General features: G+C 37.6%; 2 protein-coding genes across 7 annotated transcripts; one reads left to right on the forward strand and one right to left on the reverse strand.

The window, feature by feature from the left end:
* Positions 1-1,153: 1,153 nt before the first annotated feature.
* Positions 1,154-2,239, reverse strand: LOC133792601 (uncharacterized). The gene has a single exon (XM_062230510.1). It carries the CDS (start codon positions 2,237-2,239, stop codon positions 1,154-1,156), a length of 1,086 nt encoding a protein of 361 aa, XP_062086494.1.
* An 8,410-nt stretch (positions 2,240-10,649) lies between these two features.
* On the forward strand, positions 10,650-16,683 carry LOC133789135 (disease resistance protein Roq1-like). 6 transcript variants are annotated; one of them, XM_062226870.1, is made up of 4 exons: positions 10,650-11,230; positions 11,586-13,751; positions 13,862-14,013; positions 15,180-15,343. In XM_062226870.1, the coding sequence occupies exons 1-2, from the start codon at positions 10,767-10,769 to the stop codon at positions 12,364-12,366; spliced, it is 1,245 nt and encodes a 414-aa protein (XP_062082854.1). In that variant the 5' UTR covers positions 10,650-10,766; the 3' UTR covers positions 12,367-13,751; positions 13,862-14,013; positions 15,180-15,343. The 6 variants fall into 6 exon arrangements, with proteins under 6 accessions (XP_062082854.1, XP_062082853.1, XP_062082856.1 ...); XM_062226872.1 differs by lacking the exon at positions 10,650-11,230 and adding exons at positions 15,454-15,851; positions 15,947-16,683 and having other exon boundaries at positions 12,396-14,013; positions 15,180-15,348; XM_062226871.1 differs by lacking the exon at positions 10,650-11,230 and adding exons at positions 15,462-15,851; positions 15,947-16,683 and having other exon boundaries at positions 12,396-14,013; positions 15,180-15,348.
* The last annotated feature ends 341 nt before the right edge of the window (positions 16,684-17,024 follow it).

Genomic DNA, 17,024 nt, shown 5'->3' on the forward strand with positions numbered 1-17,024 from the left:
AAGCCTCAACAGTTTTAGAAAGATTGCATTCATACCATAGGCTGTGATTGAGCCTCTCCAGCTATTAATCACCACATCCCTAAAATCCTTATGCTCTGCCCAGTAGTTATAATAGCGAAAAATTTTGGATCCCAGTTGCTCAGAGTTTTGAAAACTCACCAGACAAGAACAGTGGTCTGATATGCCTTCCCATCTATAAGTTACTGTAGATTTAGAGAACAAATCTAGCCACTTTTCATTGCTCAGCACATGGTCAATTTTAGAATATATTCTAGTGGCACCCTCTTGGTTATTAGACCAAGTGTAATAGGAGCCTATACCCCGAAGAGGCTCCACCTGAGCACCAGCCAGCCAATTAACAGAGTCATGTAACTCTGAATCTGAAACTGCCTTGCCTCCAACTCTGTCCTTGCCTGATAGAGGGGCATTAAAATCACCAAGATAGATCCAAGCTTTAGGCATATGATAAGGTCTCTGTAATCCATCCCAAAGACATCTCCTGCCCTCTATCGAATTTAGACCATAAACAAATGTAACCCCAAATTCCTGTTGCAAACCCAACACTTTCACCTGACAATGATTAGCTTGAGATGATTCCTCTATAATAATGGTTTTAATAAACAATCTTCTCCACATAACTAAAATACGCCCTTCAATGATGGAACTAGTATGATAGTCCCAATTTGGAAACTGGTTCTCCAAAAACTTACTAACATTGCTACCCTTCAATTTAGTCTCCAAAAGACCACAAATTCCCACTTTGTACTTATTACATAAAGCACTAACTTGGCTCTGTTTATTCACTTTATTTAGCCCCCTAATATTCCAACTTAAAATGTTATAGCTATCCATAGGAAGAGCTAGGATTCAAATTGCCATCCTTGTTAGACACCACTATTTCTTGCAGTATATCAAACTTGTTCAGAGCTTTAGTGTTACGACCTGTTTTTTTAGCATGATTATCTAATCTCTGTCCTTCCTTAGTATGTGCAGCAACTCTTTTTGGGGTTCTCCACGGATTAGAGACCGAATCTGTTACTTTATTATCATCCTTAGCTTCCTCGCCTGAGAGGGAAGACCCCTCTAGTTCCACCATTTCTTTTCTTTTTCCTGTATATGCCTGATCCCCATCTTCTTTCACCTGACCAACCTACTATACCCCAGATTTCTGCTCCTCCTCTATTTGGGCCTTTGTTACTTTCTTAACCCAATGAACTTTCATCTCTTTTCTGCATTCTGCCATTGAGTGCCCAAAACCAGCACAAGTTTTACACTTAATCGGTAGCCATTCGTACTCAACTCCTTGCTCCATGATCTGACCATGTTCGTTAATGAACTGAATACTCTTCGGAGGATTATCCGTGATTTCCATCTCAACCAAAACTCGAGCAAATTGTACACGAGACCGTTCCCTAGTAATTTTTTCTACCATGATCGGCCTACCTATGGTGCTAACTAAAGCACTGAGGCATTTGCTACCCCAATATTGAAGCCCTAAGTCTTGAAGGCGAATCCAAAGAGGGACAGTGCGAACCAGACGGACTGCACTCAAGTCCGTTGTCCATGGCCTAACTATGACCGACTTCCTATCAAAATGGATAAGGCCATTTTCAAGGACATGATCTCTTGTAGCATCATCATTGAATTTTACCATTGTTAAACCCATCGTCATTCTAGCTATCTGAGTTATCCCTAGGTGACCCCAAACCCTCTTGATGATACCTTCAAAGACAGTCATAGGTGGGTTGGCTCCCAACACCATACATATGACTGCCAAACTCCAGTTAGTGGATTGCATTTTAACCTCCTCGGCATCAATTTGAGCAAACTTCCATCCTTCTCTGAAAATAGGTTCAGTAAATTCGAGCTTCTGATCTGAAAAAGAGAGATTACCAGCCTGAAATTTCTGCCACTGCTTCTGAGCTGATGCCTGAAAATCATTCGTCTCCACTTTGTCTGCCCAAGACATTCGTTTGGAAATCGAATCAACCGGATCTGAATCCTCGATCAAGACTTCGTGAGGCTCAGAATCATCAAACCCAACGTCCTCAACACAAGGACGAACCCCTAAATCTTCAGTTCCGACTTCATCTGCCCCCGTACCAGCATCTTCCTTGCACAACTCCACTCGAGAGTTATCCACACTATAGATTATCAGATTTTCTTCCAAATTCAACTGTTGCTCTCGGTCTCCTACAGGAGAAACTAGCTTTCGCAGTGGTTTCTTCTTCTTTGCCATGGGAGAGGGAAAAACCAGCACTCAGCCCCCTAATATATGTACTATAATATGATTTTTATTATAGTGGAAAGTACTAAAAATTTGTAAAAACAAATTTCTTCTTAAATATGTCTTTAAACTATTTTCCCTTCATATCAACTCTTACCTTGAACAGTGTTGATAGAGTCGCTATGGAGACCTATGGACCTATAATTCCAAGCTCCAATAAATTTGAGATTATTAATTAAACTCTTTAATTAAATAATCTTAATTTATTAATCTCATGATTATTCCACTATAAATATGAGACTGCACTCTTGTAATTATAAACATTTCATTTACTGAGTACTTTATAATCATAAAGCGTCCATTGATATAATCATTTCATACAACTTGACCCTCTAATAATGGTTCATAATTAATCGGGAATAAAATTACCGTTTTACCCTTTTAATTATCTTTTGTTTCCTTAAGTACCATTGACTCTACTAGTGAAGGTTAATTCATAACTAAATTATGAATTTGAGCTCAATAACCTTTCAGTCCCAAAAGTCAACCCTTAAGAGAACCATCATTCAATCTCTTGCGAGAAGGCATAGATTCCATATCTGTATACTATGTCCCCAACCATCTACATTAATGAGTTCCCAAAACAAAAGTTTCTAGCCTGATCATTCTGACAGACCCTAACAAGTGAATCAAAGAACTCATATAACATAAACAGGAGTTCATAGTAACTTCAGGATTAAGATCTATTTGTATATGATCATCAGTTGATATATTTAATTAATACTTCAAAATGGTATTTAACTAAGTATTAATAAACATATCTGGTCCAGTTCTATATATTCTCTAATATATAAAGCACATCCACTAAAGTGTCCTACCACACTAGTGATCCGGATCTAGATCACATGTATTCATAATACTAGTGGACCGTACTTGCAGTAATTAATCTAAAGATTCCATAAATTTATTTTAATGCGAACTATTCAAGTTCATTTATCTCAAACACAATCCTCCCGTACCAATACGTGTTTGAGATCACATATACGAACTTAGGAATTTTCCTGATATTTACTTAATATTATCACAGAATAATATAGTCCATAAAATATATGCATAAAAAATTCAATTAATTTATTTATTTCATAAAAACAATGTCTACTACATATGCTTTCAGGGCATATTTTCAACAGAAACCTCGACCAGGCACTGAAGGGGCCTCTAGGCAGGTTCGCCCTTTGGTCTTGGTTAGGTCGGACTAAGTTCACCCCCGTGAGATCGTACTTCTTAATGTAATTCGCGATCATCCTGATCGTCACTCTGCTCTCAGGAACTAAATGCCACTCAATATCTGGTTGAATGGCATGTCGAGGTCGAACGTGTCCTTGGATGTTGGGATCAAGAGCATTTTTTTCTCGGCCACTAGTCGAGGGAGTTTCAGCCCGAGGAGCAGGCTGATGTGAAGGAGTGTGGTTTTTTTTCTTCTGAGCTTTGGTTTTAGCACGAGTCATATTTTGAGCCACGACGGGTGAAGTGTTTAGAGTGACACGAGAAAATGGGATTTCAGGAATCAGTGACGATGGTTGCTCTTCCTCCTCGAGCAGTTGAGCCAATAGGTCGTCATCTATAGGTCTTTCTCCTCCCCACAGATCTTGTATGTAAACTGCGAACAGAGAAAGGAGGAGATAAGACGCACAGCCTGGGAGCTTATGTTGAAAGTTGGAATAATGTTTCTCGCGTCTACGACCAACATCATTCTAACAGAAACACTAAGTTCTATGCGAGCAGTTTGAAAAACAGATCAAAAATCAGAAATAAAAAGTTTTTGGAAAAAAGCTTTTTCAACTCCGAAGGGGCGGGAAAAACCCAGTTTTTCAGCTAGCCTAAAAATAGAATTTTTACTTCGATTTTACGCCCTAAACTTACGATCTTGACTATCAAACTGGCTCCTAACTCCTACAGAGAAAAAATACACTACCCTATCAAGCATCACTCAATATTCACACAATCCTCATGCATTTCTACCCAACAACACAAAAAAATTAAGAACTAAAAACAGTCGTATAGCAGTATGCATGGCATGTCAAAGGGCTCACAAGTTGAAGAAATTTACCTAGATGAAGGTTGGAGGTTCTGAAATGAAGCGACTTGGACCTACGAATGGAGGATCCTTAGAACAGCGACGGAAGATCTTCGAAATTTTCGAGCTCTGAGATGGAGTTCTTGAAGGTTCTTGGCAAGAAAATGGCAAGTAAAAAGTTAAAAAGTAAATTTGGGGATTATTTATAATGGCTGAGATATGTTGAAAAGGGGTAATCACGAGTTACCTTTTTCAAGACATGGGGGAGTGTAATAGCCGTCAGAGGACTTACTTGGAAACCGAAAAGGCGTGATTGGACGTGATTAGATCACAGTTTTCGAGAACGCACAAGGGACTCTGACAGATTTCGTGGGGCATACGAAAGGTTAGTTTCCTAAGTTTACTTATTGCTGGTCACAATAAATAAACTTGGGGGGCAAATGTTTATCCAAAAAATAGTTGTTGATGACGTGGCAAGAATTTTCAACACGTGGCAGAGATGCTGCTCGCCTATCGGCCAGAGATATTTCTATATGCGAAGTTCAAGTTTTATATACGACCCGCCTGGTCGTATACTCCGTTTATTTATGAATAAATATGTACAGGTGTAATGATATCCGAGAATATCTCTTCATTATAACCTGAAGATCCGTTTATTAAGGAAAGATATGATTACTTGACTCATGTAACCTTCCTTGAGCCTATAAATATACAAGAAACAGCTAAAGGGGGGATCTTTGGATCTTTTTCCGAATTGCATTACTATTATCCATCGTTTGTATTGTTATTTCCTTCTAAGGTCCGTGAAACTCAAAAACCCTAGTTCTTTGATCACACCTTTGAAGCTCAATATTAATAATAGTATCAAGTGGACGTAGGTCATTACCAATCACTGGGGCCGAACCACTATATTTCTTTGTGTTCTTTACTTTCCATTAGATTTTTTGTTCAAGCATTGTACTATTTTCCTGTCGTTTACTTGACTCCGTGTCGTTGACCACAACGAGGGTCAACACTTTCATTTACTTCCTTTGGGATACGCAACCTTGTAATAAGTATATTTATTATATTTCCTTTTATTACCTTTGTTGACTGCGTTTTTAGCCAACGACGTGAGAACGTCAACTACGACAAACCTTCAAGAGAATTCAAACGACATAGACAGTTTAATAAAGAAAATAAAGAACACACGCTATTTTTATAGTGGTTCAGCCCCAATCAGTTTGTAATAGCCTAATCCACTTAGAGATTTGATCATATTATTTACACTCAAGATCAGATGAACCAGTGTCAACTGAGTTTCTTCAGTGTAAATTCTCAGAATACAAAAGAGTTCTCTCTAAAAAAAAACTCACTTTCTCTCTCTAGAAAACTCAGTCCAAAAATTCAAATTTCCCAAAAGTCCTTTTCTGATCCCATCAACCCTCTATTTATAGGCTTGGGATCAGAAACTGATATCCCCCTAGTATCGGGATAGTTTATTATTCGTATTATATTTAAATTACAAAAAATATTCAAAATATAACAGAATCCTCAATTTGAGCGAAGAATGAGAGATTCCCGCGTATGCCCAATCTAAGTCTTGCTGAAACCGTCTCTGGGAATTTGACGCAGTCTGGTCTATTTGGTTGATGAATATCGTCTTCTGGTCGAACACATTCATGTTGGATACATACAAGTGCTGGTCGAACATATGCATGTCATTTCTTTACTTGGACAACCGTGCACTTACTGGACATATGCATAAGGACCAATCCTTCGTCTCTCCTCAAACATGCGTCCGACCACGCCCTTAGACTGCTCCTTGGACTAAAGTCCGACCACACCATGGGCTTCTCCTCGGACCAAGGTCCGACCACACCTTGGCCCTCTCCTCGTACCAAGGTCCGACCACACCTTGGACCTCTCCTCGGACCAAAGTCCGACCACACCCTGGCCCTCTCCTCGGACCAAAGTCCGACCACACCCTTAGGCTTTCCTCGGACCAAAGTCCGACCACACCATGAGCTTCTCCTCGGACCAAGGTCCGACCACACCTTGGCCCTCTCCTCGAACCAAGGTCCGACCACACCTTGGACCTCTCCTTAGACCAAAGTCCGACCACACCTTGGTGCTCTCCTCGGACCAAGGTCCGACCACACCTTGGTCCTCTCCTCGGACCAAGGTCCGACCACACCTTGGACCTCTCCTCGGACCAAAGTCCGACCACACCTTGGACCTCTCCTCGGACCAAAGTCCGACCAGGCACACCCTAGCCCAAGTACTCTCCTTGGGTGCACTTGGCTTGGTCATGACACCTCTCAAGTAGTCAAAACTCTTCATTGATGTATTGGGCTGCTGCTAAGCCAGATCACCCAACTATTCCATGCCACCTGTCATTTCTATTGCCACATCATCATTTTCAAATTTTTGGGATAACAACCTTGATACACTAATCTTGATTGTCATTAAGGCCCATCGGCCCATGTAACCCCCCTTGAGCCTATAAACAAGATGGAAAGAGCTCAAGGGGGGGGGGGGGGGGGCACTTTTTGAACTTTTGATCTTTGTATTCAGAGAGAAGAGCATAGTGGGATTATCCACCGAAATTGTAATCCTCCCAAGGCTTGTGAAACTCGTGAACCCTAGTTCATTGATCACATTTTTGGGATTCAATATCAATAAGAACAGTAAGTGGACGTAGGTCATTACCATCTAGTTGGGGCTGAACCCTATAAATCATTTGCGTCATTTGCTTTCCATTTGATTCTCTTCTTTTTTTCCTTTTGTTTTTTATCGTTTATTTGACTCTGTGTCGTTGACCAAATCGAGAGTCAACAGTAAAAATAATAATTGACAAAAGTAGTGACTATATAATTTTCTTTTCACCAATAATTATTTAAGTGTCATTCACTTCAGAGAATAATATTAAAAAGACATTACTTGCTTCTGGCAAGAAAAATTACATATATGATAATATAACTAATATGGAATATCGATACTCTTTAAAATAAATTTTCATTTTCTATCATTCTCTTCAGGGAATGATGTTTAAATATTTTAAATGTACAATGAAATTGAAATACATGTTAACTTCTTCATTATACAATTCATATATATATATATTCAATTCAATAATCAAAGGTGTGACACCCAAATTTCGAACATGGGAATCATGATCTCGAAATCCAGGCTCGTTAGGTGTAAGCTTGAAATTAACTCGGCCAATCATTTGATCCACTATTTAGAGATGGTTTCGCTGTGAAGGACGACCTCGCGAACTCGAGGAGTATGTAACCTCGAAAGTGCTCCAAGCTTATAAGTTGGACTCGCAACTCACGATATCAAGGGTTCAACACTTGTATAATTTTTTTTTTATGCATCTCTTGCCCTCAGACAAAATGGTTCGAGCTCGAGAGGGTAAGCTCGAACATAAGGGCTTCGTCAATGGTAACTTGGGAGCATAAGAGAACCAATGTGACGAGCTCGTAATATGTAAATGCTCTCAAAGAGACATGGATCCAACATCCGGATATGTCAGCTGTGTGTGAATGTATTTATTGTTATAACTTCCCAATGTTTAAGGGATCTAATATGATATTGTTATTAAATCTCACGTCTTATGGGATATTATCATGCACGTAGCAAATAATGCATTAATTGGCATTATATTATTTGATTCACTGAATATCTTCCCGAAATATGTGGTTCCTGAAATATGTGGGAATGAATTCTGAAACTTTCTCTATAAATATAGAAGTAAATTTCATTTGTAAAGGACAGAAATATTAAGACTTGGAGAGAAGACTCTGGGCAACTATTTTCTAAAAAATTTCTAGAAAACTCCAAGGAACTAATAACATTGACTCGGACTAGGTAGATGTTAACTGCTAAACCATGTAAAAAGATATTTTCTTCATTCTCTTTATTCACAACCTTTGGTATATTATTGATTAATTTCTCTTCTTTCTTAAGTTGACGAAAAACGGCGTCAACAAAAGGTATTTTCACTAAATCAATATGCATTTTCTTTAAATTATATTCTCATTATTTCATAACTTGATGTTTTGATGCAATTTTATAAAAATACTTTTTGAACTTCAAAAATTAGTTTCCAATTACATCAATCATAAAATATTTTAAATGTTCTTTAGTTGTATTCTTGATAAAGATGAAACAGTCATTTCAGAGAATGTTCACATATATTTTGTGATTATATTTCTTTTTCATAGAATACATGAATATATATATATGTATAAAAATATGTATTTCTTTAATATATCTCAATCAATTATAATGATGAATATTACTTTTCAATTGGCATAATCTTTAGGATATATGCAAGATGTTATTAAGGATTTATAATAAATAATTTTTTCTTCTCAATATGCCATGAGAGTTTACAATCTCTAATGGAAACATAATTAAAAAAAATACTATAGTGAAATTGATATCAAAGATGTGAGATAATATAAGCACATATAAATATAATCATATTTATGATAATAAATTATTACACCATCTCATACAATCACAATGATGAAATAGCATCTCATATATATATATATACAAGTCTTATCAAAATATGCAATATGATAGTGATATAAGCATACCTTCGCAACAAAATAATTTTACCTCAATGAAATATGATGACTAGAGTTTTGATGATGATTTTTGATATCAACATATGATGGCGGCTGAAGAATGAATCATTAAGTTCAGATTCAATGAATGATTATGGCTAGAGACCCGTGATAATATTTTGAACCCTACAAACAATGGTAGTTAGATAATCGTGTTGATAACATGTTATAAAACTATTAAGAATACTGAAATATAAAGTATAAAGAAATAGACAAAGTAATAGAGAGAGAGATGAGAAGAGAGAGTTAAACTCTTGTGTGTATTATTTCAATGAGGAAATGACTCCTATTTATACATATAAATAAACCCTAAGAAAATCGGATAACTACTTTAAATACAATCAATAATTAATGCTGATATTCTATTTCTGTAACCTAATGATTGTTCATTATTATGGACATTCATATATATAATAATTTATAACATTTATAATTATTTTCCAATTATTAAAATAATTATAGTGTGAAAACTTTGTTTTTCTTTTGAAAAAAAGAAGAAGGAAAATTTGGTTTCTTAGCCATATCATATTATGAGGCAAATAATAACTCTCAGTAAAAGTTGGGGGCCTGAGTGGTTTTTTGTCCTAAATAAAACTATAGTATGTTTTAAAAGTGTGAATTCAAATTGAAATAAATCATCATTTCGTTTTATAAAAAGCAACCCAACTTTAATTAAATCTATATTAATTTCCCATTGTCATCTTTGGTAAAAGCAACATTACTTATTACACTTTCCTTCTCTCGTTTTTCCTATATATGTTGTCTATAATTTTCCAATAAAAAATTCAAAATCTTTAAAGCAAGGCAAAAATTCAAAAATGTCATTTCGGTTTCATAATTTGCTGAGCTAGAGACCTCTTTTTTGTGGGCCAAAGTACAAAAGCCATTAGATTCTTCCAAAGAAAGATGTCAATGAATAAAAGAGATAAAAGTAAGCAACAACATCCTCTCTAAAACATATATTAGATCCTAGCCATACTCACATTAGCAAAATCAACAAAACTTCATGATTCCTTAATAATTGTACAATATATAATTTATGATTCTATAATGATATACTAATTTAAAATATAGTCTACGTACCACATAAGAAGGCCCTGAAATTAGTTTAATCTTGGTAATCAGAACTTTAGGAAAATTTTGTGTCATATTAGATGATGATGAAGATGTAGAAAAAGAAGATAAGATAACTTTAATTTTAAAAAATAATAATAAAGGTAATAGGATTCTCATAAAGATGGAAAAAAAAAGTAAGATAACACAAGACTCACTACTAAAATTATATCAGTCTTTTGATAATTATTGACTACTTCAAACTCTATAATTTTTGTTGATACATAGCAGGAAAGAAGTAGACATGATTTTGTTTTTAAATTTTCCATTGTTTTTTTTTAATTATAACACAGGCCTATCATCTCTATATGTTGATGACAATATATTTGGTTTTGGAAATATGTCGATTATAAGTTAAATAAATAAACTAATATATTTGGTCCATTGTAAAGTTGATGAGGAAGTTTCCCTATATCCTGGCCTAGTCTAGTCATTTATTCTTTAATTGAACTTTATTAATGAAAGTGCAACAGTGGTGGTCAGTCTCTTTGGAGTCTTCTTCTTTATCTTTATCTTTATTAAAGCTGTCTTCTTCTTCTTTATCTTTATTAACCTTAACATCATCGCATACAAATATATTTCCCAGAAATTCTTACAAGAATTACCAAGATTGAATCTTTTTCATGAGCTACGTAGTCCATATATATATACTTGCAACTTTAGTTTTTCCAATATTATAGTTTTGCTCAATTTTCTATAGTGAGTTTTTCTTAAGATTTGCATCAATATGGCACCAAAGAATAACAAGTACGACGTTTTCATAAGCTTTAGAGGTGAGGACACCCGTAACAATTTCACTAGCCATCTTCACAAAGCATTGCTGCTTAAAAATTTACAAGTTTACATGGATGAGAGGCTTGAGAGTGGTGATGAGATTTCTTCATCTCTTTTGAAAGCAATTGAAGACTCAAAGCTTTCTCTCATAGTTTTCTCGGAAAATTATGCATCTTCGAGGTGGTGTTTGGATGAATTGGTTCATATTCTGAGGTGTAAAGAAAGATATGGGCAGATTGTTGTGCCAATATTTTATCATGTGAGTCCATGTGATATCAGAAAACAATCAGGGAATTTTGGAGTTGCATTTGGTGCACTTGAAGAACGCTTTGGAAGTGAGTCTGATAGATTGAGTCAATGGAGGAATGCTTTAACATCTGCAGCTAATCTTTCTGGCTGTAATGCACCCATAAACAGGTACCATTTTTTTTATTACTTTATTTATTTAACTTATTATAAATATTAAACTATGGTGTCCATATAGAATAAGTGTAAAAATATTGAATCTGGAGATTCTTGTCAAAAAATATTTAAATGTTGAAGAAACTCCCCTGCTTTTGTTTATAAAATAGAGAATTTAATGAAGTTTATATAAAAGATCCTTGATAATATTCTCTCCATTTGTTTTTATGTAACACAATGAAAGTTTATTATATTTAAATCTTTGATAATATTATATAAACATGCAAGTGCAAGATAAAGACACATTTAGAGCTCATTGATTAATTCCATTCCAACTGATAAAAACTTTTATTATTTGGTTTTGTTCTAGGTGTGAGTCCGACTTAATTGAGAAAATTGTCGAAGACATCTTGAAGAAACTGAATTCTTTGTCATCAAGTAGTGACTATTTGAATAATGGCCTTGTTGGAATGAGCAGACGCATTGAACATCTTGAATCATTGTTATTATGTGTTCCAATTTTGGGCATTTGCGGCATGGGCGGCATGGGTAAGACAACTCTAGCGCGAGCCTTATTTACTCAAATTTACAATCGGTTCGAAGGTTACTGCTTTCTTGAAAATGTTAGGGAAGAATGGGAAAAACATAATGGGCCCAGTTTGAGGAAACAACTTTATTCTGAGTTATTGAATAAGGAAAAAAATCAAGATATAGTCATGATCAACATGTTTGAGAAGGATAGACTTTGTCGTAAAAAAGTACTAATTGTTCTTGATGATTTGGATGATGTAGATCAATTTGAGCAATTATTATGTGGAGATCGTGATTGGTTATGTCATGGAAGTAGAGTAATTATAACTACTAGAGATCAACAAATACTTAAGAATATTGGGGTTGATCAAATCTGCATGGCAAATCAACTAGACGATGATGAGGCTCTTCAACTCTTTAGTTTGAATGGATTCAAAAGTGATTTTCCACCAACTAGTTTTATGGAGTTGTCGATAAAAGTAGTGAATTATGCCGCAGGAATGCCATTGGCTCTTAAAGTTTTAGGTTCTCATTTGTATTCGAAAAGTGAAGAAGAGTGGAATAGTGCAATAAACAAGTTGAAAGTGTTTCCCAATGTAGAGGTGATTTCCTACAATTGATTAGATAGGCACCAGCAACCTGTCAAGAACAAAGAAAAGAGAGACGAGAGTTCAATTGGGAGCACCGGTGGGGTGCCAGCCAAAGGGACTCCGACGCTCAAGTCAGTCGGGTTGTAATGAGAGCTAATAGAAAGCAATAAAATTAAGATATAAATAATCAAAATAATGATGGATGGAGGAGTCGTAAAATGGTCAGAGTGACGGTGGCAATGACGGAGGGGTCAAGCGACTAGGTCAGGTCCAATTAGACTGACTAATTAGTCTTGCTTGACTGGATTGCTCAGAAATAGAGTAGCCTTCGTTTCAATTATAGAGTAAAGAAAATTCAGTGATTATCTGATGCCTTTTCTCAACCTCTGATGGTCTTATTTATTGTCCTCCTTTTCGTTCCGTCCTCCTTCGTCTTTCTGATTCGTTTGACTCGCTCCAAGTGGTTTCGTTCCGAGATTCTTGGCGAACGTGATGGGAGCCTTGACTGTTTCAAGGTCCCTGGCTGACTAAGTGTATCCGAATTCAGGTCCGGGTATGGTTTTGGGTATTTGGATGGTACTTTGTATATACGAGCCTATTTTACATGGGCTTGGGACTTATTGGCTAGTTAGATAGCTTATTGGGCTGACTGACTTCTTGTTGGACTATTATTTATCAAGTATACAGATTTTTTCCACTACAATTTGTCCCTCACTCTTTGGTATAGAATTCATTCTTTATCAAAGAGTAAAAACGAAATTAATTCTATCAGAATTTATTCATCTTCCCAATAGTTAGAGAAAATTGTTAGAATATGCCTTGACTCAATTTACCCCCGAAAGGTGTACGTGGTTTAAATTGTTTCCCGGACCCATGTCCGAATGTCCGAGTACGTGGCCTTATTCGGTCACGTCACGTGCATGTGGCCGAGTGTCCGGTTGGCTGTGGGTGCATGCAGACCTCGCTGGCCGAGTGACACGCACTCCCGCGCGACTGGTTGTCCGAGCGTCCGAGAGGTTTGACGTGCGCGCTGGCTGACTGATTGTCCGAGTGGCCGATTGGCTGTTGATGCATGCAAGCCTCGCTGGCCTAGTGACACGAACTCTCGCGCAGCTGGATGTCCGAGCGGCCGATAGGTTTGTGACGCGCGCGGCTGGCTGACCGGTTGTCCGAGCGGCCGAGGGGCCTACTGATGCGCGCAGGCGTAGTTGGTTGGTTGTCCGAGTTGCCGAGGGACTTGCTGATGCGCGCGGGCCTTGGCCAAGTGGCATGTTCCCGTGAGTTAGGTAGTCCGATTGTCCGGTCAATATGTTTACTAGCCAGGTATATACACGGCCAGGTGGTCGATTGTTCGAATGCCTTGCGGACTAGAGTGCATATTGTTTGGTACGAACTGTGCGCATGAGGGGAGCCAGGTTCGATTGGAGCTCATAAATTTTATCAATCTTTATATGATTTTTCCTGGGTTTATATTTTACTAAGTATGTCCAAACCCAAAGATGCTTTTGTGTGAATTTGTTTGTAGGTGTACTATTTTCCCCATTGGATGGTTGACACTTGTCATCCATCCAAGGTCCCTTTGAGCCTATAAAAGTGAGCATTGTTTACAAGCTTTTCACATTTGGTGGAGCATTTGGTGGGGCTTGTCTTAAAGGCTTGGAGGAAAGCTCTCTAGAGGTTGGTTTCCTTTTCCTTTATTTCTTTGAATATTCTTATGTCATTCTTCGTGTTCTTCTTTGATCTTCAAGTTGTTTTGTATGGGTTGTAGTTGTAACTTTAGTTTGATTCACTTTTTACTGTCGTTTGCATTTGATCTTTGTTGATAGTAGGAACATGTTTTTTTACTGTTTTCCATGTATTATGATAGTTTTTCCTTTATGAGTACATTCTCTTAGGATGAGTGACCCTATGTCCGACCGTCTAGATGGTTAGATGAGAACTAGTTGTCTGTCTGTCTTTCTGTTAGTCAATAACTTTTTGATCTATATTGTCTTGCTATCTCGTAGGCCGATAATGTTTATAATTACTTTTACGTCCACTCGAACTTAGATAGTGCATTTGTTCTAGGTGGTCTTTCGAGCATGTCATCCAGTAATCGAGGCAGTCTTGCTGGGTCTTCTGGTAGGATGACCTGTTCATCTAGTGATGATGGTAGCTGCACCAATCCCAATATTCCTATTGGCGTGGTCGGCATTGGTGTGGATAGTGATGGGCCTATAGTTGGTGGTCTCTCTAGTCGCATGCTTCTGGGTTATAACCCGAAGTCAAAGATTACTTTAGAGGATTTGCCTAGGCTTCGTCGGGCTTACGATATACCTAGTTATGCTAGTCTGCATGCCCCATCTAGTGGGGAGCGGGCTAATTGGAATTTACCTGGCTGGGTGTGCATGTATGAGCTTCCTTTCAAGGAAGGGTTCAGATTCTCTTCCTAGGTTAGTGAAAGAAGTATGTGAGTATCATACTGTATCACCCAACCAGCTGATGCCGAATGTCTGGCGTGTCCTGATGGCCATGGAAGTTTTTAGTGAGAAACATGGCATTGAGTTTACTGTCGAAGAGGCATTACTTGCATACTCTTTGAAGGAGCATCATACGGAAAAGGGTAGATACCAATTCTTGTCTCAGTCGAAGAGTTCCCTTATTGTAGATCTGAAAGATTGTGACAAATGTTGGAAGGATCGATATTTTTTTGTTTCTCATAATGTGTTGGGGTTTCCGGCTGACTGTAAGATTCCTCATGCATGGTCTTCAGCCAGTGAGTGCTTGCGTGTGATGAAATGAGTAATTTCTTTCTGTAGTTTTTGCTGACATTCTCCTGACTGGTTGTTTTGTTTAATTTGTAGGCAGAGTGAACATCCCGTTTTCCTGGGTGTGTCGAGGAGTTCAAGGAAGGGTTGATCGATTTGCTGAGTTTCGAGAAGAAGATCGATTTCCGTAGGTGGCAAGCGATCTTGTCTGAGGAGAATCTTCGTGGTAGCTCTTTGTGGAGTCAGGTTCCTCGTCATCCTGAAGGTATTACCCTTCCTACAAGTCGTATTCAATCTCACATTATACTTATCACACAAAGTCTTGAGATTTTGGGGTATGAATCGTCTTTGTTGACTGAACTGACGCCAGGCGAACAGAATTTTGTAGACCTTCTTATGGCTGGAGAAATGTTTCGTCTAAATCTGACAGGCTCTGGGGCTATGGAACGCCTACGAGCACGTAAGAAGCAGGCAATTGCATCTTCAAGTGCTGAGAAGGATGTTGTCAATGAAGTTCCTCCTTCTCTTCCTCTTCCTACTACTAGAAAGACTCAGAAGAACAAGAAGAAGCGGACTTCTCCAACTGATTCGTCTGACTGGTTTGCTGAGAAGATAGAGCTTTCTTTTCCGTCATCTACCTCAGCACATTCTGAGTTTGGTCCTCACCTTGAGGAGGTTAATAAGCTACTATGGCCCGAGGACAAAGACAGGTTTGATCAGCTTGGATCAAATTCATCGCTTTCTGCTTCCATTTCCCACGTCTTTCAGGTTTGTCTGATTTGTCAATTTTATTTCATAATGATGGGTAGTTAGACTGATTGATTGATTGATTGTTTTGTTATTGTTTTTCTTTATCATGTCAGGGTATGCAAGGCCTTATGTGGGCAAATGAAAAGGTTCAAGAACTGGAAAAACAAGTGAAAACATTGAAGAGTCAAAATGTTGATCTGTGGTCTGAGGTCAAGGGATTGAAGACTTGTAAAAAAGACCTTGAGAAACTTAATGGGGATCTCAAGACCCAATTGGATGCCAAGGAGCTAGATGCTACTCGACTACAACCTACTTTGGATACCTTGGCCAATGTTCGAACCAAGGTTGATATGTTAGAAGGTCGTTTGACTGATATTGCCTTAGAGGCCGAGATTCAGTGTCGTGGTCAGATGGCGATTGACTTTCGTGATGGGAAGACTGATTCCTGGAATGTAACTCAGTTTATAGCCGATTATGAAGAACTGCAACAAATGAGGGTTGAAGAGGCTATTCAAGCTAACAATCTGGCTGTCTCCTTTGGAGACATGACTACAGGCGATCTTGGGCAGGAGGATTGATTTCTGACCCTTGCTTGATTTACTTTTTCTTTGTTGTAGAAGCCTTTTCTTCTGTTTTTTATATGTTCTTTATGATTTCACAAACTTTTTATAAGTTTTTATAAGTTGATGTTTGTATGTTGTTGTAATTTCTTTCTAACAAGATTATGTCGGTAGTAGTCAGTCTAAACTGAATGGTTGATATGGCAGGCTGGCAGTCTTGATGGTTATGAGACAATCTTGTATTTTGGCTCAAAGTAATCTTGTATCCTACATATTTTTCTTTATATTAAAATGACTAGAAGTATTATCTTACTTTTCATATTAACCTTGTCCGGATGACCGAATGGGTGGCCGATTGTCTTGGTTAATCATCTCATTCACCATGGTTTTCTGGCTGATGATATACTCTATCTTTGTCCCCAGTCTAAGTGTAATATACTTGGAATTTTAGACTTAGACTATTGGTTTTCTTTTTTGTGTTAACTCGGGCGTTTGTCCTCGGATAAATTATAGTCAGGCTAGTTCACTTTCTTGACTAACTTGCTGGACGCCCAATCTTAGGTAAAAAGAAAACATTGTACGTAATTTGGGGCTACACTCCATAGAGCTGCCTACATACCCTTGTCAGGGA

The sequence above is a fragment of the Humulus lupulus genome, chromosome 7 (assembly GCF_963169125.1).
Source record: "Humulus lupulus chromosome 7, drHumLupu1.1, whole genome shotgun sequence".
NCBI classification, from domain to species: Eukaryota; Viridiplantae; Streptophyta; class Magnoliopsida; order Rosales; family Cannabaceae; genus Humulus; species Humulus lupulus.

What these genes read in the sequence shown, in the direction of transcription:
- LOC133789135 (XM_062226869.1), top strand. Translation starts at nt 10,767, where the DNA reads ATGGCACCAAAGAATAACAAGTACGACGTTTTCATAAGCTTTAGAGGT. An exon ending in TGTAATGCACCCATAAACAG is followed by an intron (nt 11,231 to 11,585) that starts GTACCATTTTTT and finishes GTTTTGTTCTAG; the next exon opens with GTGTGAGTCCGACTTAATTG.
- LOC133792601 (XM_062230510.1), bottom strand. Translation starts at nt 2,239, where the DNA reads ATGGCAAAGAAGAAGAAACCACTGCGAAAGCTAGTTTCTCCTGTAGGA.